This window comes from Macaca fascicularis, chromosome 18, assembly GCF_037993035.2.
Source record: "Macaca fascicularis isolate 582-1 chromosome 18, T2T-MFA8v1.1".
NCBI lineage: Eukaryota > Metazoa > Chordata > Mammalia > Primates > Cercopithecidae > Macaca > Macaca fascicularis.
Genome location: NC_088392.1, coordinates 3,959,407 through 3,982,616, shown reverse-complemented (window position 1 = coordinate 3,982,616; position 23,210 = coordinate 3,959,407). Strand labels below are relative to the sequence as shown.

The window sequence follows — 23,210 nt, the reverse complement described above, 5'->3', positions numbered from 1 at the left end:
ATATATAAATCAGCTATATTTTTGTAAATACACATAGCTTTATATATAAATATATGTAATATAGTATATATAATATATATATGTAAATACATATAATGTTTTTTGAGACAGTCCCACTCTGTTACCCAGGCTGGAGTTCAGTGATGCAATCTCAGCTCACTGCAACCTCCCAGGCTCAAGTGATCTTCCCACCTCAGTCTCTTGAGTGGCTGGCACCACAGACACACGTCACCAAGCCTGGCCAATTTTTTGTATTTTTGGTAGAGATGGGGTTTTGCCATGTTGCCCAGACTGGTCGTGAAGTCCTGAGCTCAAGCGACCCACCCACCTCGGCCTCCCAAAGTACTGGGATTACAGGTGTGATCCACCTCGCCTGGTCTCAAATTTAAAAATTTTTAAATTTAAAAATTACTGATAATTTTTAAACATCAGTAATCCAAAAGAAATCAAGAAAGGCGTAAAGAACATAAAACATGTGAGTCAAATGGAAAGTATAAAAAGACATCTTTAAATGTAAAAATATCAGTAATTTGTACAAATGTACTAAATGATCTAGCTCTTAAGTTTTGCTGTACATCAGAAAATTACCTGCAGATCTTAAAAAACACCACCAATGCACGGTTCCCATTCCCATCAGATTTATTGACGTGAAGTGTGAACAGGGCATTGGGACTTTTAAAAGCTTTCCAGATTCTTCTAAAGTGCAGCAAATTTGGGAGCCACCGCTCTCATTCAAGACAAAGATTATCAAATTGGATTTAAAAAATAAATACTTGGCCAGGTCTGGTGGCTCATGCCTGTAATCTCAGCACTTTGGGAAGCCAGATGGGTGAGCTCAGGAGATTGAGACCAGCCTAGACAAAATGGTGAAACCCCATCTCTACAAAAAATTAGCTGGGCACAGTGGGGAGCACTTATAGTCCCAGTTACTTGGGGTGCTGAGGTGGGAGGATCACTCGAGCCCGGGAGGCAGAGTGTGCAGTAAGCAGGGACAGTGTCACTGCACTCCAGCCGGGGCAACAGAGACGGACCGTAAAAACAAACAACCAACATACACATACACTTCCTTTTTTTTGAGAGGGAGTCTCACTCTGTCGCCCAGGCTGGAGTGCAGTGGCTCGTTCTCCGCTCACTGCAAGCTCCGCCTCCTGGGTTCACGCCATTCTCCTGCCTCAGCCTCCTGAATAGCTGGGACTACAGGCGCCCGCCACCTCGCCCAGTTAATTTTTAATTTTTTTAAATTTTTAGTAGAGATGGGGTTTCACCGTGTTAGCCAGGATGGTCTCGATCTCCTGACCTCGTAATCTGTCCGCCTCGGCATCCCAAAGTGCTGGGATTATAGGCGTGAGCCACCACACCTGGCCACACACACTTCTTAAACTCACCGTAACTCTGAAAGTACACACAGGAAAGAAAGCTGGTGGTGTTAATACATTTCATAATTGGAAATATTCGTACTAGGCTGTATCCGTCATCTAGGTGAGAGAGCATGGCTCAGGGGGAAATACAAGTGGGAGTGGCTTGGATTTGGTTTATGTATTGGAGATATCTCTTTGATGAGATTGAGTGAAGAAAGCTACAGTGGGAAAGAGTAAGCAAGAATGACTCCTAAACACCGCTCAGCAATAAAAAGGACTTAAGTATTTATCAATATATAGGTGAATTCCAACATAATTATGCCCAATGAACAGCCGCCACTTCCCTGAAGACTATCTGCGGTACGATTCCACTTTTTTAAAACACCAAGAAAAACAGGCTGGGCACAGTGGCTCACACCGGTAATCCCAACACTTTGGGAAACTGAGCTAGAGGATCAACTGAAGCCAGGAGTTCCAGAGCAGCCTGGGCAACATAGAGAGACCCCATATGTTAAAAAAAAAAAAAAAAAAAAGCTAGGCATGGTGGTGCTCACCTGTAGTCCCAGCTACTCAGGAGGCTGAAGCAGGAGGATTGCTTAACGGCAGGAGTTTGAGGCTACAGTGAGCCCCGACAGTGTCATTGCACTCCAGCCTGGGTGACAGGGCAAGCGAGACCCAGTCTCTATAAAAAGATATTTAAAAACTAGGAAATTCTAACTTAGTGACAAAAAGCAGATGGGTGGGAGGGGGAGGAGGGAAGGAAGAAGAGAGGAAAGGGTTGGAGAGAGATGGGAGGCACATATTCACTGTCGATTGTGAAAATGTGTATACATGTGTCAAGACGTATCAGATTGCACACTTTGATTTGCGCCACTGCACTCCAGCCCAGGTGACAGAGTAAGGTCGCTTTCCCCGGGATCTGCCGGCCTCTCCAACCGGCGCTAGGCTGCTGCGCTGCCTGTTCCTGCTACCATTTCGTGCAAGTCAGCGCGGGCAACACCACACAAGACCAACACACGTAAAATGGTCCATTTTAATGCACTGCCCCCAGGGAAAGAAACATTACCGACTTCTGGCCATGTCGTCTTCCCAGTCCCAGGTGGCGGTTCCGGGTTTGGGCTCCCAGGCCCTTCGCAGCACTAGGGCGGCGCGGGTAGGGCCGCCCTCCAAGCCATGTTGGGGGCCGAGGTGACGCGCGCACGCGAGCTCACGGACACGCACGAGGCGCCCGGGCCACAGAGGCGCGGGGCTGGCCCGGGGTCCACGCCTGGCCGAGCTCCAGGGCTCGCGGCCCTGCCCGGTGACCCCCTCGCTCCTCTCCGTCCGCGAAGGCCCCGCGGCGCCGCGCATGCGCCCCGCGCCGCCCCCGCCCCCACCGCGCCCGCGCCTAACGCCCCCACCGCGGCCCGCGGGCCATGGAACCCGCCGAGGCCGGCGCGGTTCGAGAGCTCCGGTGCGCGCGTTCGGGCGCCTTTCCCCCGTGAGCCCGGCGGCGCTCGGACCGGGCCGCCCGCCGCCGGGCCGCTCCGCCCGCCTCTGCCGCCGGCTGGGCGCGCCCCCGCCCCGGTGCCCGCGCGTGCGCGCCCCCGCCGCCGCGTGTGAGTGTGAGTGTGAGTGAGTGTGAGTGGGTGTGGGTGCGAGCCGGGCCGCCGACGATGCCGCGGGGCCGCCCCCCGAAGCCCAGGGAGAGCAAGGCGCGCGGCGACTCCGGTAAGGCCCGCGGCCGCGCCCTCGCGCCCCGCCGGCGGCCGGTGCGGGGCCCGCGCCCTGCCAGTCCCCGGATGCGGCGCGGGGGGCGCCGGGAGCGGCGGGGCGGGGGCGGGGGCCGCGCAGACCCGGGCCGCCGCCGCCGCCGACTGGCCGGGCGGGCCGCAGCGCGGGCGGAATGATACGGGCGAGTCGCCGCCCGGCCCCTCCGCGCGCTGGGCCTACTTTCCTGGGCCGGGCGGCGGCTGAGGCGGGAGGCGGGAGGCGGGTGAGGGAGCAGGCGGCCGCCTCCTCCGCGCGCCCTGCCCCCGCCGGCCCTGTCGCGGCCTGCGCTAAACTTGAGGGAAAGTGGCCGCCCCGTGTTCCGTCCCGGGGCGGGAGGGCCGCGGGGCGCGCCGGGGAGGCGGCCTGGCTAGAGCCCGGGCCTGCGGACACCGCTCCCCGAGCTCCTCCCGGACGGCGCCCCCGCCCGACCCAGCGCGGCGCCGGCTGCCCCGGGGACGTTGGGCTCGGCCCACAGGGAGGCTGTGGAGCACGGGGTCGTGCACACAGTAGGCGCCAGCGTTGTCCGGGAAGCTCAGGGTCGTGCACACAGTAGGCTCCAATGTTATCTGGGGAGCGCTGTGGGTCGTGCATACAGTAGGCGCCATTGTGATCCGGGAACTTGAACCCTGAGCCTTTGGAGACGCTGTGGGTAGTGCATACAGTAGGCGTCATTGTGATCCGGGGAGCTGGAACCCTGGGCATTTGGAGAGTGCTGTGGGTCGTGCAAACAGTAGGCGCCATTGTGATCCGGGGAGATTGAACCCGGAGCTTCTGGAGAGCGCTGTGGGTCGTGCATACAGTAGGCGTCAGTGTTATGTGGGGAGCGCTAGATCGTGCACACAGTAGGCGTCAGGAAGTGTTTTCCCCGATAATTTATGCTCCATGGTACTTTGCTAAAGTCATAGAATAACTCGGATTTTGTTTTCCAAGGAAGAAAGGCCCAGAATTTAAAAGCAGGCAAACACACAACCGGCCACCCCCAAACCTTGGCCCTTCCAGCGGTCAGGAATTGACCTGCTTTCCGCCCCAGCCCGGAGCTTGAGGAGCGGACTTCACGGCGCAGGGGGAACGGGGCGCGCTCGCCGGTGCCGCGGTTCCCAGGTCGAGGGCAGTGGGGTAGGGGGGCGCCGCGCCTTTTCTCGCGGGCGCTGTGGTTCCCGTGCGGCCTTGGACGCGAGTCTTCCCCCGGCAGGCCCGGTTCCTGGGCCTGGTCACCCGTGCAGCTGGAGCGGCGCTCCGCGTTTGGAAAAGGTTCTGAAGGGGCTCTAAGGGGGAGTAGGCGCCTAGGACTCCGTATGGGAGTTGGTGTGTTAGGCCTTGACTTCCATTATTTTTATGTGACTGGTTAGCTTAGTGACTCAAGTGTTCCCCTTTTCTTGGTGATGAGTAAACTGAGGCTCATTAGAGAGCTTGTGACCAAAGAACACAGATGCCCCAGAGGAAGGTCGGGCTTGGAAACTACAAGGGTTATGCTAATTTTGTGTTTAGGAAGAAAGAGGTAATGGGTAGGAATCAACGTAAACTTACTCCATAGGCCACACCAAACCAGGAGTTCTTGTCGTGATTGCACTTGGTAGAGTTAACACACATGCACATTAGGGAAACGTTGGTGGCCAACAGGCGTTTCAGCGAGCGTTCGCACACCTGATGGGCCTTTGTGGGCTGCGGGAGAGATGTTGGCTGCACCACGACCCGGGTATGCAGATTTGTATGTAGTTGGGTAACAGCAGTGCTCAGAATTTCGATTAATGGTTGATGGTGTCTGGAAGGAAGTCTGTTGCCTCTCCCACTGTTGAGTTTTGGCCTTGACCTAATTTGGTTAGTTTAATTTTTTTGTTTTGTTTTGTTAATGTGCTGTCTGCCAAAAATAATGTAAGGTGCGGTGTCTCAGTTACTTGGAAGAAGGCTTAGCACAGAGAAAGAATGTAAAATTTCCATGGCCACAGGTGGGGCACCGATTCCCCCAGTATCCACATCTCACTGATGGTATCCCTCTCCACCTGGTGTTTCACCCTCAGGCCTCAAGAATTATTCCATTTCTTTTATCCCCCAACACACTTCCTGATTTAGTCTTGCAGCTTCTACCTCGGGAATGGATTTCCAGTGGGCCCTCCTCTTTCCATCTCCAGAGGCGCTCCCTGGCCCAGCCGCCCTCTCCGGGCTGGAGGGCTGCAGCCCTCTTCCTGGGCCCTGCTAGTCCTGGGCTCCTATAAATAAATCGGTCACTTGGCAGCGTGGATGATCTTGTTAAACGTAAATCAGATGGCCACACCCTGATTAAAACCCTGCATTGGCTTCCTCGTCCCTTTACCAGAAACTCACACTCCTCCAGGATCCTGCTGATCCGGCCGTGTCTGGCTCTTCTCTCTTTCCTTGCTCTGGCATGCAGTCTTCTGTTTTCCTTGATGCCACATTAGGTTTGTCTCAGGGCATTTGTCATTTCCTAGTCTGAGAAACACCTTTTGCTAGTCTGTGGCTCCAGGTGCTTTAGTGTCTTCAGAGAGGCCTTCCTCAAACCTGCTTAAAAGTAGCCTTTCCCTTCTTAACACCAGTCCTCCTGTAGCAAAGTGGTTCTCAAACTGTGGTTCCTGGACCCATGGGGGTTCCCCGAGATGTTTTCAGGATTCTGTAAGGTAAATACCATAGTGAGACTAAGACGATTAGGCTTTTTCACTCTCTTAATTTTTGCACTAATTGTACAAAAGCAATTTTTGGCACAACTGCTGACATCGTAGCACAAATCTAGGTGGTGGTGGCGGTACCTAAGAGTGAGGCGGCATTACCTTTATATATCACAGTCAAAAGGAACAGGTTGCACCAGAGAAAATGCAGAATAGATATGACAATCTAGCTGTCTTCTATTAATCGAGACATTACAAAGATTTGTAAAAATGAAAACCATTCTATTTTTGGGGAAGATATATTTTTCATAAAAATATGTTAACGTAGTAGACATTTTAAATGGAGAAATATTTTAAAAATTGATTAGTTTTAATTTATAATAGAACAAACATCAATAGATATAACTTACATAAACTAAAAGACTTTGAGGGCCTCTTTTTGTTTTGTTTTGTTTTAAATAGAGATGGGGTCTCACAATGTTGCCCAGGCTGGTCTTGAACTCCTAGGCTCAAGTGATCGTCCCACCTCAGCCTCCCAGAGTTTTGCGATTACAGGCATGAGCCACTGCTTCCAGCTGAGGGCTGCATTTAAGAATGTATAAAAGGGACCTGAAACCAAAATGAGGAACATTGCTCTATCAGTTACTGTGTTAATCATGTTTCTCATAAGTGAGGTGGTTTTATTTTCTCTGTTGCCTTATTATGAATTTTATTCCTAAGAAAACTGCAAGGGATGTAGGGATTTTTACAGATCGGGGAATTAAGCTCAGAGCGGATACCTGATTTTTTTTTCTTTTTGAGTTGGAGTCTCTGTTGCCCAGACTGGAGTGCAGTGGCGCGATCTCAGCTCATTGCAACCTCTGTCTCCTGGGTTCAAGCAATTCTCCTGTCTCAGCCTCCTGAGTAGCTGGTATTACAGGCGTGAGCCACCGTGGCTGGCTTTTTATTTCTTTTTTCTTTTTTCTTTTGTATTTTTAGTAGAGGCAGGGTTTCACCATGTTGATCAGGCTGATCTCAAACTCCTGGCCTCAAATGATCTGCCCGCCTCGGCCTACTAAAGTGCTGGGTTTATAGGTATGAGACACCGCACCCAACCTGGAAACCTGGTTTGGAAAGTCCACCCAGTTTCTGAGTGGCAGTTGGGAACTGGATCTCCATTTGAATCCAAAGCATGAATTTTAGGCCTGTCATGGTGGCTCACACCTGTAATCCCAGCACTTTGGGAGGCTGAGGTGGGCAGATCACTTGAGGCCAGGAGTTCGAGACCAGCCTGGCCCACATGGTGAAACCCCATCTGTACTAAAAAAAAAAATACCAAAATTAGCCAGGCATGGTGGCTGGCGCCTGTAGTGCCAGCTACTTGGGAGTGCTGAGGCATGAGAATCACTTGAGCCCAGGAGATGGAGGTTGCAGTGAGCTGAGACTGCGCCACTGCACTGCAGCCTGGGTGACAGAGGGAGACTCAGTCTAAAAAAAGAAAAAAAAAAAAAGGCGTGCATTTTAGTGTTCTGCCTTGATAAATATAAAGCCCTGCATGTGCATTAATTCCTGTATTCAACAACTTTTTTTTTGTTGTTGTTGTTGAGACAGAGTTTTGCTCTTATTGCCCAGGCTGGAGTGCAGTGGCACAATCTTGGCTCACTGCAACCTCTGCCTCCCGGGTTCAAGTGATTATCCTGCCTCAGCCTCCCCAGTAGATGGGACTACAGGTGCATGCTGCCATGTCCGGCTAATTTTTTTTGGATTTTTAGTAGAGACGGGGTTTCACCATGTTAGCCAGGATGGTCTCGAACTCCTGACCTCGTGGTCCCCCACCGTGGCCTCCCAAAATGCGGGGATTACAGGTACGAGCCACTGTGCCCGGCTCCACAACTATTTTTAAAGCACTTCCTGTGATAAGTGAGCCCTGTGCTAGGGTCTAGGAACACAAAGCTGAAAAGAGACGTGATCCTAGGTATCCTTATAATGGTTCATGGTGACAGATCGGGCACTTGAAGTCTAGGCTTCCTGGAGAAAATGATGTTAAAATTGAAATCTAAAGAAATGAATAAGAAGAGGCCCACTGAAAGAAGATTAGTTGAAGTAGTCAGGACATGAGAAGTGAGTCTCACCGGCATTGATGGGCAGCATTCATTCAGCACTTGCTGTGTCCCTGGCACTATCCTGGGGGTAGAAGGATGAGTGAGATATGCTTTTTTTCTTTATCGTAATTATTTTAGCAATAATGTGACCTTGAGGGAAACCACATTTTGGAATCTTGTATGACTTCCATCTGTTTTTTCCAATGGAATGGTACAAAATTTTTCTTTTTAGCTTGTGCCTTTAGTTGGCCTCCTGCTGTTTCTTTTTCCTTTTGGAGGGATATTTGTAATACTTAGTTCATTTCCAGAGAGTGGAGACAGACAGACCATAAGCCCAATGGATAAACAAGTCTTTTCCTGATTAGGTTACCAGTTCAGGAATTTTCAATTTTCTTGGATGAATTCAAGAGCCCAAGAGGGGAGGGCACCACCAGCGTAAGCTAGGGGTAGTAGGACTTTACCTTTTTTTTTCTTTGAGACAGGGTCTTGTTCTGTCGCCCAGGCTGGAGTGCAGTGGCACAATCTTGGTTCACTGCAACCTCCGCCTCCCGGGTTCAAGTGATTCTCCCGCCTCAGCCTCCCAAGTAGTTGGGATTACAGGCGCATGCCACCACGACTGGCTAATTTTTTGTATTTTTAGTAGAGATGGGGTTTCACCATGTTGGCCAGGCTGTTCTTGAACTTCTGACCTCAGGTGATCCACCTGCCTTGGCCTCCAAAAGTGCTGGGATTACAGGTGTGAGCCACCTGTCCCACCAAACTTTATTTTTTTAAGAGGCAGGAGGTAGCCAGAGCTGTAATGCCCTTAGGCTTATGGTAACAGTGGAGTACTTACTTGCTTCAGGGAGACAGCTTCTGCTTAAAATGGTAACTTTCTAACAACATCAGGTATCTATCCAAGAATGAAACCTCCACTCTCCATAATTGAACTTTTTAGGTAGGCAGAATTTTGGAGTATTTATTTATTTTTGAGACGGAGTCTCGCTCTGTTGCCCAGGCTGGTGTGCAGTGGCGTGATCTGGGCTCACTGCAACCTCCGCCTCCCGGGTTCAAACAATTCTCCAGTCTCAGCCTCCCGAGTTGCTGAGACCACAGGCACATGCCATCATGCCCAGCTAATTTTTTGTATTTTAGTAGAGACAGGGTTTCACCATGTTGCCCAGGCTGGTCTTGAACTTCTGAGCTGAGACAATCTGCCCGCCTTGGCCTCCCAAAGTGTTAGGATTACATGTGTGAGCCACCGTGGAATATTTAGTATTTTGAAGGACGTGTGATTAGATAACCTCTAAATATTTTATAATCCTGGCATTAAGTAGTGATATCACATGGGTTCGAAACCTTGGTCTTTCATACAAAACGAGCTTGGGAAAAGCTTTAGTGTAAACCATAATTCCTTATTAGATAAAGTCAATTCCATACTTTTGGAATGCTTTTTATATTTCATGCCTTTACGTTGTCTGTGTGTACAGAGATAGTGTGTCTCTGCTTTCAAGAAAGTAGCAGTGTTTTTCAAGCTATTTTTTGTTATAGAACTTTTCTTCACATGAAGTATCATGGCAAGGCCTGCAGCATGGTTCTCACCCTTGGCAGCTCAGCATTATGGAATCTCCTGGGGGAGGATTTTTTTTATTTTTTTATTTTTTTTGACGGAGTCTCGCTTTGCGCCCAGGCTGGAGTGCAGTACCATGATCTCAGCTCACTGTCATCTCTGCCTCCCGGACTCAAGCCATCCTCCCACTTCAGCCTCCTGAGTAGCGGGGACTATACCCTTGCGCCACCATGCCTGGCTAATTTTTGTATTTTTTGTAGAAACGGGGTTTCGCCATGTTGCTCAAGCTGGTCTCAACTTCCTGGACTCAAGCGATCCCCTGCCTCAGCCTCCCAAAGTGTTGGGATTACAGGCATGAGCCATTGAGCCCAGCCAGCTTATGATTGCTAAGAGAAGCCAGAAATGTGTATATTTATTTGAAACCTCTTTGTTGTTACATTTAAGTAACTATTTTATTCGCAAAAAACATCTGCCCAGGAAAGTGCACGAGTTGTAGGTGAGGAGCTTCATGAGTTTTCCTGTGGAGCCAGCAGCCAGAGCATTTGTGCCCCTCGCAGTCACTGGTCCTCCCCGCACTGTCCTGGCTTCTGATACCACATGTTAGCTTTACCTGTTTTTGTTTCAGTTTTTCTTTTTTGAGATGGAGTCTCACCCTGTCGCCAGCCTGGAGTTCTGTGGTGCGATTTCCACTCAATGCAACCTCTGTCTCCTGGGTTCACGTGATTCTCCTGCCTCAGCCTCCTGAGTAGCTGGGATTACAGGCACGCGCCACCACTCCTGGCTAGTTTTTTGTATGTTAGTAGAGACGGGGTTTCACCCTATTGGCCAGGCTGGTCTTGATCTCCTGACCTCGTGATCCACCCACCTTGGCCTCCCAAAGTGCTGAGATTACAGGTGTGAGCCAGTGCGCCTGGCCAGCTTTAGCTGTTTTTGAAGTAAATTGAATTTATAGTATGAACCCGTATTTTTTCTGGCTTGATTCATTCAATATTTATTTTTATGAGATTATTCCTGTTGCTCTGCAGCAGAACTGTGTTTTTTTGATAGGTATATAGTATTCCATTATATGAACCTGCCATAAATTACTCTTCTCCTCTTGATATTTGGGTTATTTCCAGTTTTTGGCTCTTTTGAATAAGTGTTGCTACAAACTTATGTATTTCTGGGCCATAGTGGATACAGCCAGCCAGTCTCCCAGTGACAGTCCCGGCTTCCTCTCCTACCAGCAGGGGGCGTGCGAGCATTTGTTCGGCAGGCTCAGTAGCACTTAGTATCGCCTCTCGGGGGGATTCAGTCTTTTGACTTTCCTGGGCCACATTGGAAGAACTGTCTTGGGCCATACATAAAATATGCTAACACTAATGGTAGCTGGTGAGGTTAAAAAAAAAAATTGCAAAAAAAATCTCATAATGTTTTAGGCAAGTTTATGAATTTGTATTGGGCCATATTCAAAGCCATCCTGGGCTGCATGTGGACTGTGCATTGGACAAGTTTGGCCTGTCCCTTTATTGCCTAGCTGTTTTGGTATGTATAATGGTATCTCATTTTGATTTTTATTTTGAGTTCTATGCTAATACAGTTTTTACGTTTGTCAGCTATTTGTTCTCTTTTGCTAAGCTCTGTTGAAGACATTGACCTGTTTTTCTACTGGGACATATATATTTTAAAATTAATGCTTTCTTTTCTAGAGCAGTTTCATGCTTACCCAAAATTGAGCAGATAATATGGAGCAGATAGTATGGAGACACCTTCTGTCTCTCCTCACAGTTTCTCGTATTAGTAACATCTTGCATTAGTGTAATAAGTTTAGCCAGTGTTGATACATTGTTATTAACTAAAGCCCATCGTTTGCATTAGGATATATTTTCTGTGTTGTGCATTCCATGGGTTGGACAAATGCATATCTGCCGTACAGTGTCATACAGAATAGTTTCACTGCCCTTTGCTCCATCTATTCATCCATCCCTTCCCCGATCAATGGCAAGCACTGATATTTTTATTGTCCTTATAGTTTTGCCTTCCCCAGAATGTCACATAGTTGGAAGCGTTCAGTATGCAACCTTTCAGATTGGTTTTGAGTAAGCAACATTCATTTGCATTCCACCATGTCTTTTCAAGGCTTGATAGGTATTTCATTTTGTTGCTGAATAATATTCCACTGTATGGATGTATCACATTTATCCATTTACATTTTGAAGAACATCTTGGTTGCTTCCAGTTTTTAGCAATATGAGTAAAGCTGCTATAAATATTTGTGTGCTGGTTAGTGTTGGATGTAAGTTCTCAAGTCACTGGGGTAAATCTCGGGGACTGTGACTGCTGAATTCTATGAGAAAACTATGTAGTTTTTTCTAACAGGCTGCCAAGCTGTTTTCCAAAGTGGTTGTACCATTTTGTATTCTCACCAGGAATGAATGAGACTTTCTGTTGTACATCCTAATCAGCATTTCGGATTAATTATTTTTTTGGATTTTAGCCATTCTGTTAGGAGTGTACTGGATATCTCATTTTGATTTGCAATTTCCATCATGTGTTTAATTTTCAACATATGATGTTGAGCATCTTCTCATAGGCTTATTTGCCATCTGTGTATCTTCTTTGGTGAAGGGCTGTATGCCATTTTATTACTGATATATAAGGGTTCTTTGTATACTCTGGATGAGTTTTTTGTAGTCTCCTATTCACTCTTTTAAAGATACGCTCTAATCAATTAAACAAGTTCTTAATGCCAGTTTGTCAGTACTTTTTGGATCTATTTAAATAATATTTGACCACTGTAATATTTTCCTGTGTTTTAATCTAGAGGCTTTATTGTTTTACATCTTTATTTTATTTTTTTGAGAGGGGGTCTTGCTCTGTCACCCAGGCTCAAGTGCAGTGGCGTGATCTTGGCTCACTGCAACCTCTGCTTCCTGGGTTCAAGTGATTCTTGTACCTCAACCTCCTCAGTAGCTCAGATTACAGGTGCGTACCACTGCACTTGGCTAATTTCTTGTATTTTCAGTAGAGATGGGGTTTCACCATGTTGGCCAGGCTGGCCTCCAACTCCTGGCCTCAAGTGGTCCACCCACCTTGGCCTCCCAAAGTGCTGAAATTACAGGTGTGAACTGCTGTGCCCAGCCATATGTCTCACCTTAGATTGACACTTCATCTGAATGTGATTTGAAGAGGGAAAGGACAGGAATTTTTTTTTTTTTTTACATATAGTTATCCAGTTAATCTGCAGTATTTGTTGGAAATACCATTTTTGTCTTTTTACGCGGTTGCAAATCAGGCGAAGAATTGTTCTGTACTTGATTCTTTTCCATTGTTTTTTTTTTGTTCCTGGCTAGTCAATTTCACGCTGTCTTAATTATGCTATTCTGAGTCTTGGTATCTAGTATGGGAAATATAAGTCCTCCATTTAGTTTTTAATTTTTGTGATCATCTTGACAATTGTTGGTACTTTTCAATTTCATGTAGCTTTTTGAATAAGCATATACATTTTCATAAAAAAAGCTTGCTGGGATCTTGATCACATTATATTGACTATATATAAATAATGTGGGTGGAGCTAATGTCTTTACAGTCTTGCGTCTTTGAATCTAAACACAATCTCTCCAATCATCTCTTTCCTCGCTACCGTCTCTCAGTCATGTTTTGGGACTTCAAGATAGAGGACTTATACAAATATTGTTAAGTTTACTCCTGGATATTTGATATTTCCTGAAACTATTGTTGATGGTATTTTAAAAATTTCATTTTCTGTATGTTGCTTGTTTATAGAAATACAATTGGATTTTAACAATGGATATTATATCCAAAGTCTTTTACATATTTATTATTTGTGATAGTTTGTAGACTCTTTTGGAATTTTTTCTATAATCACATTTGTAAATATTGACAGTTTTATTTCTTCATTTCTAATTTTTATCACTTTTGTTACTATTTTTTCTGGCTCATTGTACTGGCTAGGATCTCTTCTATAATGGTGAATGAATGTGGTGAATAAGGGACATTCTTGTCTTGTTCCCAACTGCAGGAGGAAAATTATATTATTAACTAGGGTGCTTGTTGTGGGCTTTTTTGGCGGGGGTGGGGGTAGATATTATCAGATTACATAAGTTTTATTTCTGTTTTGCTAAGTGTTTTTTATCATGAATGGGTCTTGAATTTTATCATGTTTGTTTTGTATTTATTGTGGTGATCGTGTGGTTTTTCTCTTATATTTTGTTGATAGGGTGGAAAATGTTGATTTTTCTAATGGTAAGTCAAACTTGTATCCCTGGGATACAAGCAAACTTGTTGTGATGTTATTCTTTTTTGTATATCTGGATTTGATTTGTACATACTTTATGCTTTCTATATCTGTGTTTATGAGCCACATTGGACTACAGTTTTATTTTTTTATGTTGCCATTCTCAAGTTTTGATATCAGTATTTTGCTGGCTTCATAAAATAGGTTGGAAAGTCTTCCTTTATTTTCTTTTCTCTGTAAGAGTTTATAATAAGGTTGGCATTATATTGTTTTTAAATCTTTGGTAGAATTCCCTGTTAGAATCATCTGGTCTTTGAGATTTCTTTGGGGAAATTTTATGTTTTTAATTTTTAAAATAATGTAAAAAAATAGACATGAGGTCTTGTCATGTTGTCTAGGCTTGTCTTGAAAACTCCTGGGCTCGGCCGGGCGCGGTGGCTCAAGCCTGTAATCCCAGCACTTTGGGAGGCCGAGACGGGCGGATCACGAGGTCAGGAGATCGAGACCATCCTGGCTAACACAGTGAAACCCCGTCTCTACTAAAAAATACAAAAAAACTAGCCGGGCGAGGTGGCGGCGCCTGTAGTCCCAGCTACTCCGGAGGCTGAGGCAGGAGAATGGCGTAAACCCGGGAGGCGGAGCTTTGCAGTGAGCTGAGATCCGGTCACTACACTCCAGCCTGGGCGACAGAGAGAGACTCCATCTCAAAAAAAAAAAAAAAAAGAAAACTCCTGGGCTCATGCAGTCCTCTCACCTTGGCCTCCCAAAGTGCTGGGATTACAGGCATGAGCCACCATGCCTAGGCCTTTTGGGGAAAATTTTAAATTGCAGATTCAATTTCTTGAGTATATATGAGACAACTGAAGTTTAAAATTTTACTTTGTGTCAGTTTTGGTAAGTTTTGTTTGTAAGACCCATCTAATATTTTACACTTTATTAACAGAACATTATTCATAAGTATCTCTCATTATCTTTTTATGACTGTAGGCTCTGTAGTGATGGCCCTCCTCTTTTTTCTGATGATGGAGATTGTGCTTTTTCTTATTTTTTTCTTAGTCATGACAGGGTTTATCAATTTTAACAATATTCTTAAAGAACCAAGTTTGGACTGTCAATTTGATTAATAGATGTTTGTTTTACATACCAGTAGTTTCTTCCCTTTATCATTTTCCTCCTTCTACTTTCCTTAGGGTTTTTTTTTTTTTTTTTTTTCATTTCAGGTTTTAATGAAAGCTTGTATATGACACTACTTTGTTCCTGCATCTACTCAATTGTTTCTTCCTTATATTTGCCCTTTTACTTTTCTACTTGGCGAGATGTGGCCTTCCGTACAAGGATCTTTTTGCGATCTGTGTCCAGTTTTGGCCTAGCGAGAACCACCTTGCTGGGGTGAATGCCTACACGCACAGTTGTGCCATTAGCCTTTTCCCGCTGCACCCGTTCAGTGTAGAGGACATATTTCTTCCTGTAAACCTGGACTACTTTGCCAGTTTGCTGACCTTTATAGTGTCCTTGTATAACCTGAACATCATCCTTTCCGATGGGCATTGATTGAACATTGTACTTGTCTCTCAGCTCTTTGGAAAGAAGGGAAGACAAAAATCTTCCTGTGAATGTGGGAAGGTGCATTGAAATGCCTTTTGTGGTTTTTACTTTGGTCAGAAGTCACAAAGGGATTGAACTTCATTTTGGCTGTTCCCGCTTCAGTCATGGCCACAAAAGGGAAGAAAACTACATACACACCGCTTCCAGTTCTGTACCTACATTTTATTTTATTTTATTTTACTTATTTATTTTTCTTCTCGTCTTCTTGATATGGATACTTAACTAATTATCAGCCTTTCTTATTTTCTGATATATACATTTAAGGTTGTAGGTATTAAGGCTATTGGCATTTCTACAGTTTTAACTGCATCCACCAAGTTTTGATATGGTTTATTCTTGTCTTCACTAAATTCAAGATTATTTTCTGATTTCTATTGTGATTTCTCATAAGTTATTGAAAAAGATGTGGCCTAATTTTAAAATTACCTTCATTGTTACTGATTTCTAGTTTACTTGAATTGTTGTCAGAGAACTTACCTTGAATTACTTAATTATTTGAAACCTTCTTGGGTCTTTTCATGTTATGTGGTTTTACTTGGTAAATGTTCCATGTGCAGTTGATAAGAACATGTATCTTTTTTTTTCTGTCAGTTACTCAGAAAAGTGTATTAAATATTAAATTCTCCTATGATTGTGAATTTGTCTATTCTTATATTCCGTCAATCTTTGTATCTTGAGCTACATTTTTAACCATACAAATTTAAAGATCTTATATTTTCCTAGTATAGTAAGCCTTTTGTCATTATGAAATAAGTCATACTTTATATCTAGTAATGATTTTTGCCTTAAAGCCTCCTTTGTTCGATATTGGTACACCTACATCATGACTGCTTTGGTTAGAGTTCTAACGGTATTTCTTTTTCAATTCTTTTACTTTGTCTTTCTATCCTTATATGTAAGTTATATCTCTTGCAGGCAGCCTATAGTTAACTTTTCTAAGTACGGCCTGATGATCTTTATCTTTAATTGATATGCTGATTTTAAGTACATTTAAGGCTGTTTTGAGTCGTAGTTTTCTACTTGATTCATCATTTTATATTCCCCTTTCTTTCTTGCCTTCTTTTGGCTCAATAAAGTATTTTTAAGTGCCATTTATACCTCTCCATTCATTAGCCTGCTATTTATACGTTTTTTTTTTTTGTTTGTTTTGTTTTGTTTTTTTGAGACGAAGTCTTGCTCTGTTGCCCAGGCTGGAGTGCAGTGGTGCAGTCTCAGCTCACAACAACCTGTCTTCCAGGTTCAAGCGATTCTCCTGCCTCAGCCTCTGGAGTAGCTGGGATTACAAGCATGTGCCACCACCCCTGGCTAATTTTTGTATTTTTAGTAGGGATGGGGTTTTGCCATGTTGGCCAGGCTGGTCTCGAACTCCTGGCCTCAAGTGATCCGCCCCCCTCAGCCTCTCAAAGTGCTGGGATTACAGGCATGAGCCACCATGCCCAGCCTTCACAAAAGTTTTGAATTTTAATAGAGTGCCATTTATGTTTTTTTCCTTTGGTTATTTGTAGCTTTTCGTGTCAAATTTAAGATACTGTTGCCAAATCCATAGTCATGAAGCTTGTCCCTTATGTTTTTCTTCTAGGAGATTTATAGTTTTAGTCCTTAAATTGAAGTCTTTGATCTGATTTAATTTTTTGTATATGGTATGAGGTGAAGGTCTGAATTCTTTTTTTTATTTTCTTTTTTTAAAGTTTTTTGAGACAGAGTTTCACTCTTGTTGCCCAGGCTGGAGTGCAGTGGTGGAATCTCGGCTCACTGCAACCTCTGCCTCCTGGGTTCAAGCAATTCTCCTGCCTCAGCCTTCTGAGTAGCTGGGATTATAAATGTGTGCCACCATGCCCGGCTAATTTTTGGTTATTTTAGTAGAGACAGGGTTTCACCATGTTGGCCAGGCTGGTCTTGAACTCCTGATGTCAGTTGATCCACCCGCCTCAGCTTCCCAAAGTGCTGGGATTACAGGCTTGAGCCACCGCGCCCGGCTTTGAATTCATTTTTTAACCTGTGTATATCCACTTCGGCTAGAACTATTTATTGAAGAGACTGTTCTTGCCTCATTGAATGGTACTGGCATTCTTGTCAAAAATCAATGGATGATAAATATATGTGTTTACTTCTGAACTCTCACTAGTGTCTCTGTCCTTTTGCCAATATATCATACTGTTTTGATGTGTCAATGATACTTTATGTCAAGACACATTAAAATGAATAGATAGCCATTAGAATTAGTTATTTGTGTGTCACTTAATGTCACCTCACAAATTGCTGGTGATACATGTCATACTTAGAAGACACTGCACATTTTTAGAAAATATATACTTTTGCATCATTGGGCAGCAAACTAGGCTCAAATACTCATCATCATCACACTTACCAGCTTGAAAATGCTTGGCAGAGAACATTCAGTGGATGGGTTAAAAACGTGGAGTGAAGTACATTGGTCTTGGGCACAGAAGTGAGAAAGAGACAACTGTCTTTATTGTGTTAATTTTCATAAAATTATTATTTAGGAGAACAACCAGTCTTTCCCATGACTAAGACAAAGGACCTTATCAGCTTTAGGGAGATTGTGGTTAAGTAAACATTAGAGTTTTTTACTGTGGCAAATAATGCATAGTGCATATAAACCTTTAATGCCTTTATCACTCAGGGACTTCACTGTGGTGGGAGGAGTGCTGTGACCTGTGGAAAGTCGTGGAAATTTCAGGGATTGCAGTCGTGATGGCTATGATTCCAGATGGAGTCACAGTTTACAGTTTAGTGCAGGAGTTGGCAAGTATTCTTTCTGTCAAGGGTCAGATGGTAAATGTTTTAGGCTTTGTAGGTTGTACGGCCTCTGTTGTAACTACTCAGATCTGCCATATGCCTGAGTTTCAGCAAACCTTTGTGTACCAAAAAGGGTAGGCCATAGTTACTTGACCCCCAATCTAGAGGAAAAGACAGGAAGAGAAAAGAAAGTTATGTATTATAGCACTTTACTTTTGAGTAAACTATATTGATATGTAACACACAGAGAAGAACAGAAATTGTGGTTGGTTCAATGAATTTTTCACAAAGAGAACTCACTTACATAGTCAGCACCTAGATTAAGAAAGAAGACAGTGGCACCTGGCCGGGCGCGGTGGCTCACACCTGTAATCCCAGCTCTTTGGGAGGCCGAGACGGCAGATCATGAGGTCAGGAGATCGAGACCCTCCTGGCTGACACGGTGAAACCCCGTCTCTACTAAAAATACAAAAAATTAGCCGGGCGAGGTGGCGGCGCCTGTAGTCCCAGCTACTCAGGAGGCTGAGGCAGGAGAATGGCGTGAACCCGGGAGGCGGAGCTTGCAGTGAGCTGAGATCGCATCACTGCACTCCAGCCTGGGTGACAGAGTGAGACTCTGTCTTAAAAAAAAAAAAAAAAAAAAGAAAAAAAAAGAAAGAAGACAGTGGCACCCTAAGAAATCTTAATTGTGCTCCATCCCAGTAAGGACCCTCCTCATTGCGACTAGCCACTTTCCTGATTTCTAGCAACATAGGTTAGTTTTGCCTATTTGTTGAACTTTTGAAATAAAATGAAACCATACAGATTGTTTTCTTACATCTGGCTTCTTTTGGTAAAAATGTGAGATTCATCCATGTTTTTGTGTAGAGCAGAAGTTTGCTCGTTCTCACTGTTAGTATTCCATCATAAAATCTACTGCAACATGTTTGCCCATTCTGTTGTTGGAGGGCGTTTGTGTTGTTTTTTGTTGCTGCTGTTATAAACTGGGCTACTGTGAATGTTTTAAACATGGCTTTTCAGTGCACACACACATTTCTGTTGGAGATGTACCTAGGAGTGGAACTGCTGGATTATAAGTTATACATGTATTTAGCTTTAGTCGATGCTGCTAAATAGTTTTCAAGAGTGGCTATAGCAATTTTCATGCTCTCTGGCAGTATATGAGATTTCCAGTTACTTCATCTCCTCATCGATCTGTGGTAGTGTCTGTCTTTTTAATTGTAGCCATCTGATGGGTGTGCACCTTCAAAAGTATTTTAAAAGTTATTTCACATTTATGATATAACTTGGATCTTAACAACCCTGTGAGTAGGTAGGACAGAAATCACTATCCTTATCTTTGGGTGAAGAATCAGGCTGAGAGAGAGTTTATTCAGCTTGCTGGAGACTCACAACTCATAACTTGGCAAGAATGAGACTCACCCTCAAGTCGTCTGACTCCAAGTGCTGTATTCCTCAGCGTCTTCCCAGTCTCTGCCATGTACCCGCATTTTGGTGTGCAGACACCCACCTTTCAAGATGCACGTTTTATTGAAAATGGGGACAGAATCTCAGAATGGGCCCTCCACAGTTCTCTGTGGCGCTTTTTAGCTCTACTTGATCTAAAAGTTAATATGTGTATTGTTTTGATGTTCACACAAATTGTATGTTTGTAGAGGTGAAAACAGAATAATGACAGCAAACAAAACAAGAAATTATGCTGTATATAGAAAATTAGTTTTTTGCATCGTCAACGGTAGCACTCTACTTTGCCATATGCTGCTGGATCATTTTTAGAAAGGCCCTGCTACTTTCAGGTCCTGAGCCTAGAATTCTTAGAGTTCTGGTTAAAGTGAGACTATAGACACTTAAGGTGTTACTTTGTTATTATTTAATATGCTGTGGTTTTGTTCAATTTGGGTACTGTGTGTGTAGTGCCTGAACATACATCTACCCAAGTTTGTAGTCTTTCTTTAGAAATACAAATTTATAGGTAGTAAAGCAAGTATTTCAAAGGGAGTTGACGTTTCTTTAAAAAATGAGGGATACGGGCCGGGTGCAGTGGCTCACGCCTGTGATCCCAGTATTTTGGGAGGCCGAGGTCGGCGGATCACCTGAGGTCGGGAGTTCGAGACCAGCCTGATCAACATAGAGAAACCCCATCTGTACTAAAAATACAAAATTAGCCAGGTGTGGTGGCGCATGCCTGTAATCCCAGCTACTTGGGAGGCTGAGGCAGGAGAATTGGTTGAACCTGGGAGGCGGAGGTTGCGGTGAGCAGAGATTGTGCGCCGTTGCACTCCAGACTCCAGCCTGGGCAACAAGAGTGAAACTCTGTCTCAAAAAAAAAAGAAGTGATGCTATTCAAAACATCTTACTTTTCCTGTTGAATACAGGTTAGGATGAATTTTCCATATGAGTTACATTTCATTTCCATTTGAGTACCCACTTATGAGTACATACATTTGAATAGATAATTGGTAAAATTCAGAAAGGGCAGGGGTCTTCTCTGGTTCTCTCTACTTCTCAGTGCAGGTGCTTTTGAGTGACAGGTGAGTGCTCCTTCTTGGAAGAAAGCGGGTGCCTGTGGCTGGTGCTGTTACCCAGTCTGAGCATTTGGCTTTCTGAGGGACTCTACAAAGAAAATAATGCAGACTTATTTCAGCCAGCTCCTGGGAACACCACGTGGCCCAGGTATGTGTGTATAAAATAAGAAGAGTCAAAAGGTACTTAACAAGCTGGAAAAATTCAATCTAATGTAGGCAGTTTTGAGGTGGAGGGCATGAGCCAGTAAGACTGAAAGGTGAGAATCAGATAAATTGGTTTTGGGAGCTTCAGACAACTGGGAAAAGGTTTAAAAAAAAAGGCATTAGCGCCAATCTATCTCCAAATATTTAACGTGTATTTGTTAGGTACACATTACATGCCAGGCTTTGTGAAGCAGAAAGGGTTCCAGGATCCAAACACTTCAGAGTTTTACCTGATAAAGTCCAACTGTGTTAAAACCTGAATGCTGACAAATGTGGGAGAAGCAGTAGAAACAGGTAAGAAAGTAGAAGGGACTTTTAAATAAAAGAAGAGGCCAGGCAGAGTGGCTCACTCCTATAATCCCAGCACTGTGGGAGGCAGAAGTGGGCAGATCACGAGGTCAGGAGTTCCGGACCATTCTGACTAACACGGTGAAACCCTGTCTGTACTAAAAATACAAAAATTAGCCCGGTGTCGTGGCGTGTGCCTGTAGTCCCAGCTACTCAGGAGGCTGAGGCAGGAGAATCACTTGAACCCGGGAAGTGGAGGTTGCAGTGAGCCAAGATTGTGCCACTGCACTTCAGCCTGGGCTGCAGAGGGAGACTGCGTCTCAAAAAAAAAAAAAAAAAAAAGAAAAGAAAAAGTAAAGAAGAGACCAGGCGCAGTGGCTCACGCTTGTAATCCCATCACAGGGAAGAAGGTAGAAGGGAGTTTTAAATTAAAGAAGAGGCCGGGCACAGTGTCTCACGCCTGTAATCCCAGCACTTTGGGAGGCCAAGGCAGCATCAGGAGTTTGAGACCAGCCTAACCAATGTGGTGAAACCCTGTCTCTACTAAAAATGCAAAAATTAGCCAGGCATGGTGGCACAGGCCTGTAATCCCAGCTACTCCAGAGACTGAGGCAGGAGAATCGCTTGAACTTGGGAGGCGGAGGTTGCAGTGAGTGGAGATCGCACCACTCAACTCCAGCCTGGGTGACAGAGTGAGACTCCATCTCAAAAAAAAAAAAAAAAAAAAAGGAAAAGTAGAGAAAGGATAGTAGAGATGACCTAAAGTGATAGCAATTTGGAGTGGCCTGATGCCTGTCAGGTGTTCCAGGCGTACTTGTGACGACAGCATCTGGTCTCAGGATGAGAGTGTAGGAGCGGTGTGCGTGCCTGGCCAGAGGGCTGTTGTCTCGGAGGAATAGGGGATGACGGAGTAGGGTTCTGAGGGGGGTGCACACTGAGAGCAGAGTGAGGAAGATCAACCATATTTTAGAACGATTTTTATTCAAAATGTAAAAACAAAAAAAGCTTGGGGGTTAGCTCAGTTATTTTAGAAAGTACTCAGAAACTGAAACTGTTATATCTCTCATTTTAATATGAAATACATCATCAAGATTTATGGATAACTGAGATTTTAAATGCACACTGCTGAAGAGTTTGTCATAAGAGGCCAATCTGAGTTAAATCCCTGGAATGCTGTAAGTGCAGTCAGTTTGTTGGAACTCAGCATACAGTAAATAGACATTTTCTATAGATTAATGTAGGGTCTCTAGGCGGGGCATAAAAGAACTTTGCCAGTAAGATTTAGCTGGTTAGCCTGATTGCTGGGCCTGATTGGGGTAGAAGAGCAATTTTTAAGGTAGCTTATCTAGTTCCAAGTCATGACAAACAGGGCCTGAATACAGTCATGGAATAGCAGGATTATGGAGTGATGGGTAGGGCATTGAATAAAGAGATGGCCCTGGTCCTAAGTTATTGGCAGGCCCTTGTCCCAGTAGCTACAGGAAACATTGTCTTATTTATTCCGCACAACTCTGAGATAGGCTTTCTTATTTTTGGGGGTGGTAGACGGCTATTATTCTATTTAGAATATTTATATAAAAACTTGAACTGATTTTGAAACTAGTCTCTACTTAAGGCAAACAAAGCTGCTCATTATGCAATCCGTTTTTGTTTAATTTTGATAGTTTAAAGTTCTTGGTAGCAGAAAGGGTGAATAAAGTGAACAGTGGTCATATTTTTATGTGTGAGGTGGCTGTGTGGGTAAACTGCCTTGGAATTCTACATATGCATCCCCTGTGTACAGTGAACTCTTACAGTGACCTACCCTCTGTCTTCTTAGGGGGCAGAAACACAGAGCTGAAAAGTACTGTTCTAGATCTTGGATTTGATAACGGTTAAACGCAGGCAGTTTTGTGCGTATTTTGGTATGTGTGTTTGTGCAGGAGCGGCAGAGAATACGTATTCTGACTTGGGAGGCATTAGGAATGTCTCCTGCTAAAAACCTCAAGTCCTTCTTTTAGCTGCCTTTAAAAAAAATGCAGCTGGGGCTGGGCACAGTGGCTCATACCTGAAATTCCAGCACTTTGGGAGGCAGAGGCAGGTGGATCACGAGGTCAGGAGATCGAGACCAGCCTGACCAACATGGTGAAAGCCCGTCTCTAGTAAAAATACAAAAATTAGCCAGGCGTGGTGGTGCACGCCTGTAATCCCAGCTACTTGGGAGGCTGAGGCAGGAGAATCACTTGAATCC

At 44.5% G+C, this 23,210-nt stretch overlaps 1 protein-coding gene across 9 annotated transcripts in view; it reads left to right on the top strand.

The window, feature by feature from the left end:
* The first annotated feature begins 2,761 nt into the window (after positions 1-2,761).
* The window catches only part of ZNF236 (zinc finger protein 236), a 151,760-nt gene continuing 131,311 nt past the window's right edge, over positions 2,762-23,210 (top strand). For 4 of the 9 annotated variants that reach the window (XR_012427043.1, XM_045378098.3, XM_074022201.1 and 1 more), the window contains exon 1: positions 2,762-3,068. Coding sequence is in view for 1 of the 9 variants with exons in the window: in XM_045378094.3 (XP_045234029.2) it covers positions 3,014-3,068 (55 nt within the window). In the remaining 8 variants the exon portion in view is untranslated. Of the gene's footprint in view, positions 3,069-3,647; positions 3,756-5,658; positions 5,744-8,930; positions 10,886-18,510; positions 18,718-23,210 lie in introns of those variants that run through there. The other 5 variants (XM_065534013.2, XM_074022202.1, XM_045378097.3 and 2 more) reach the window with 5 other exon arrangements.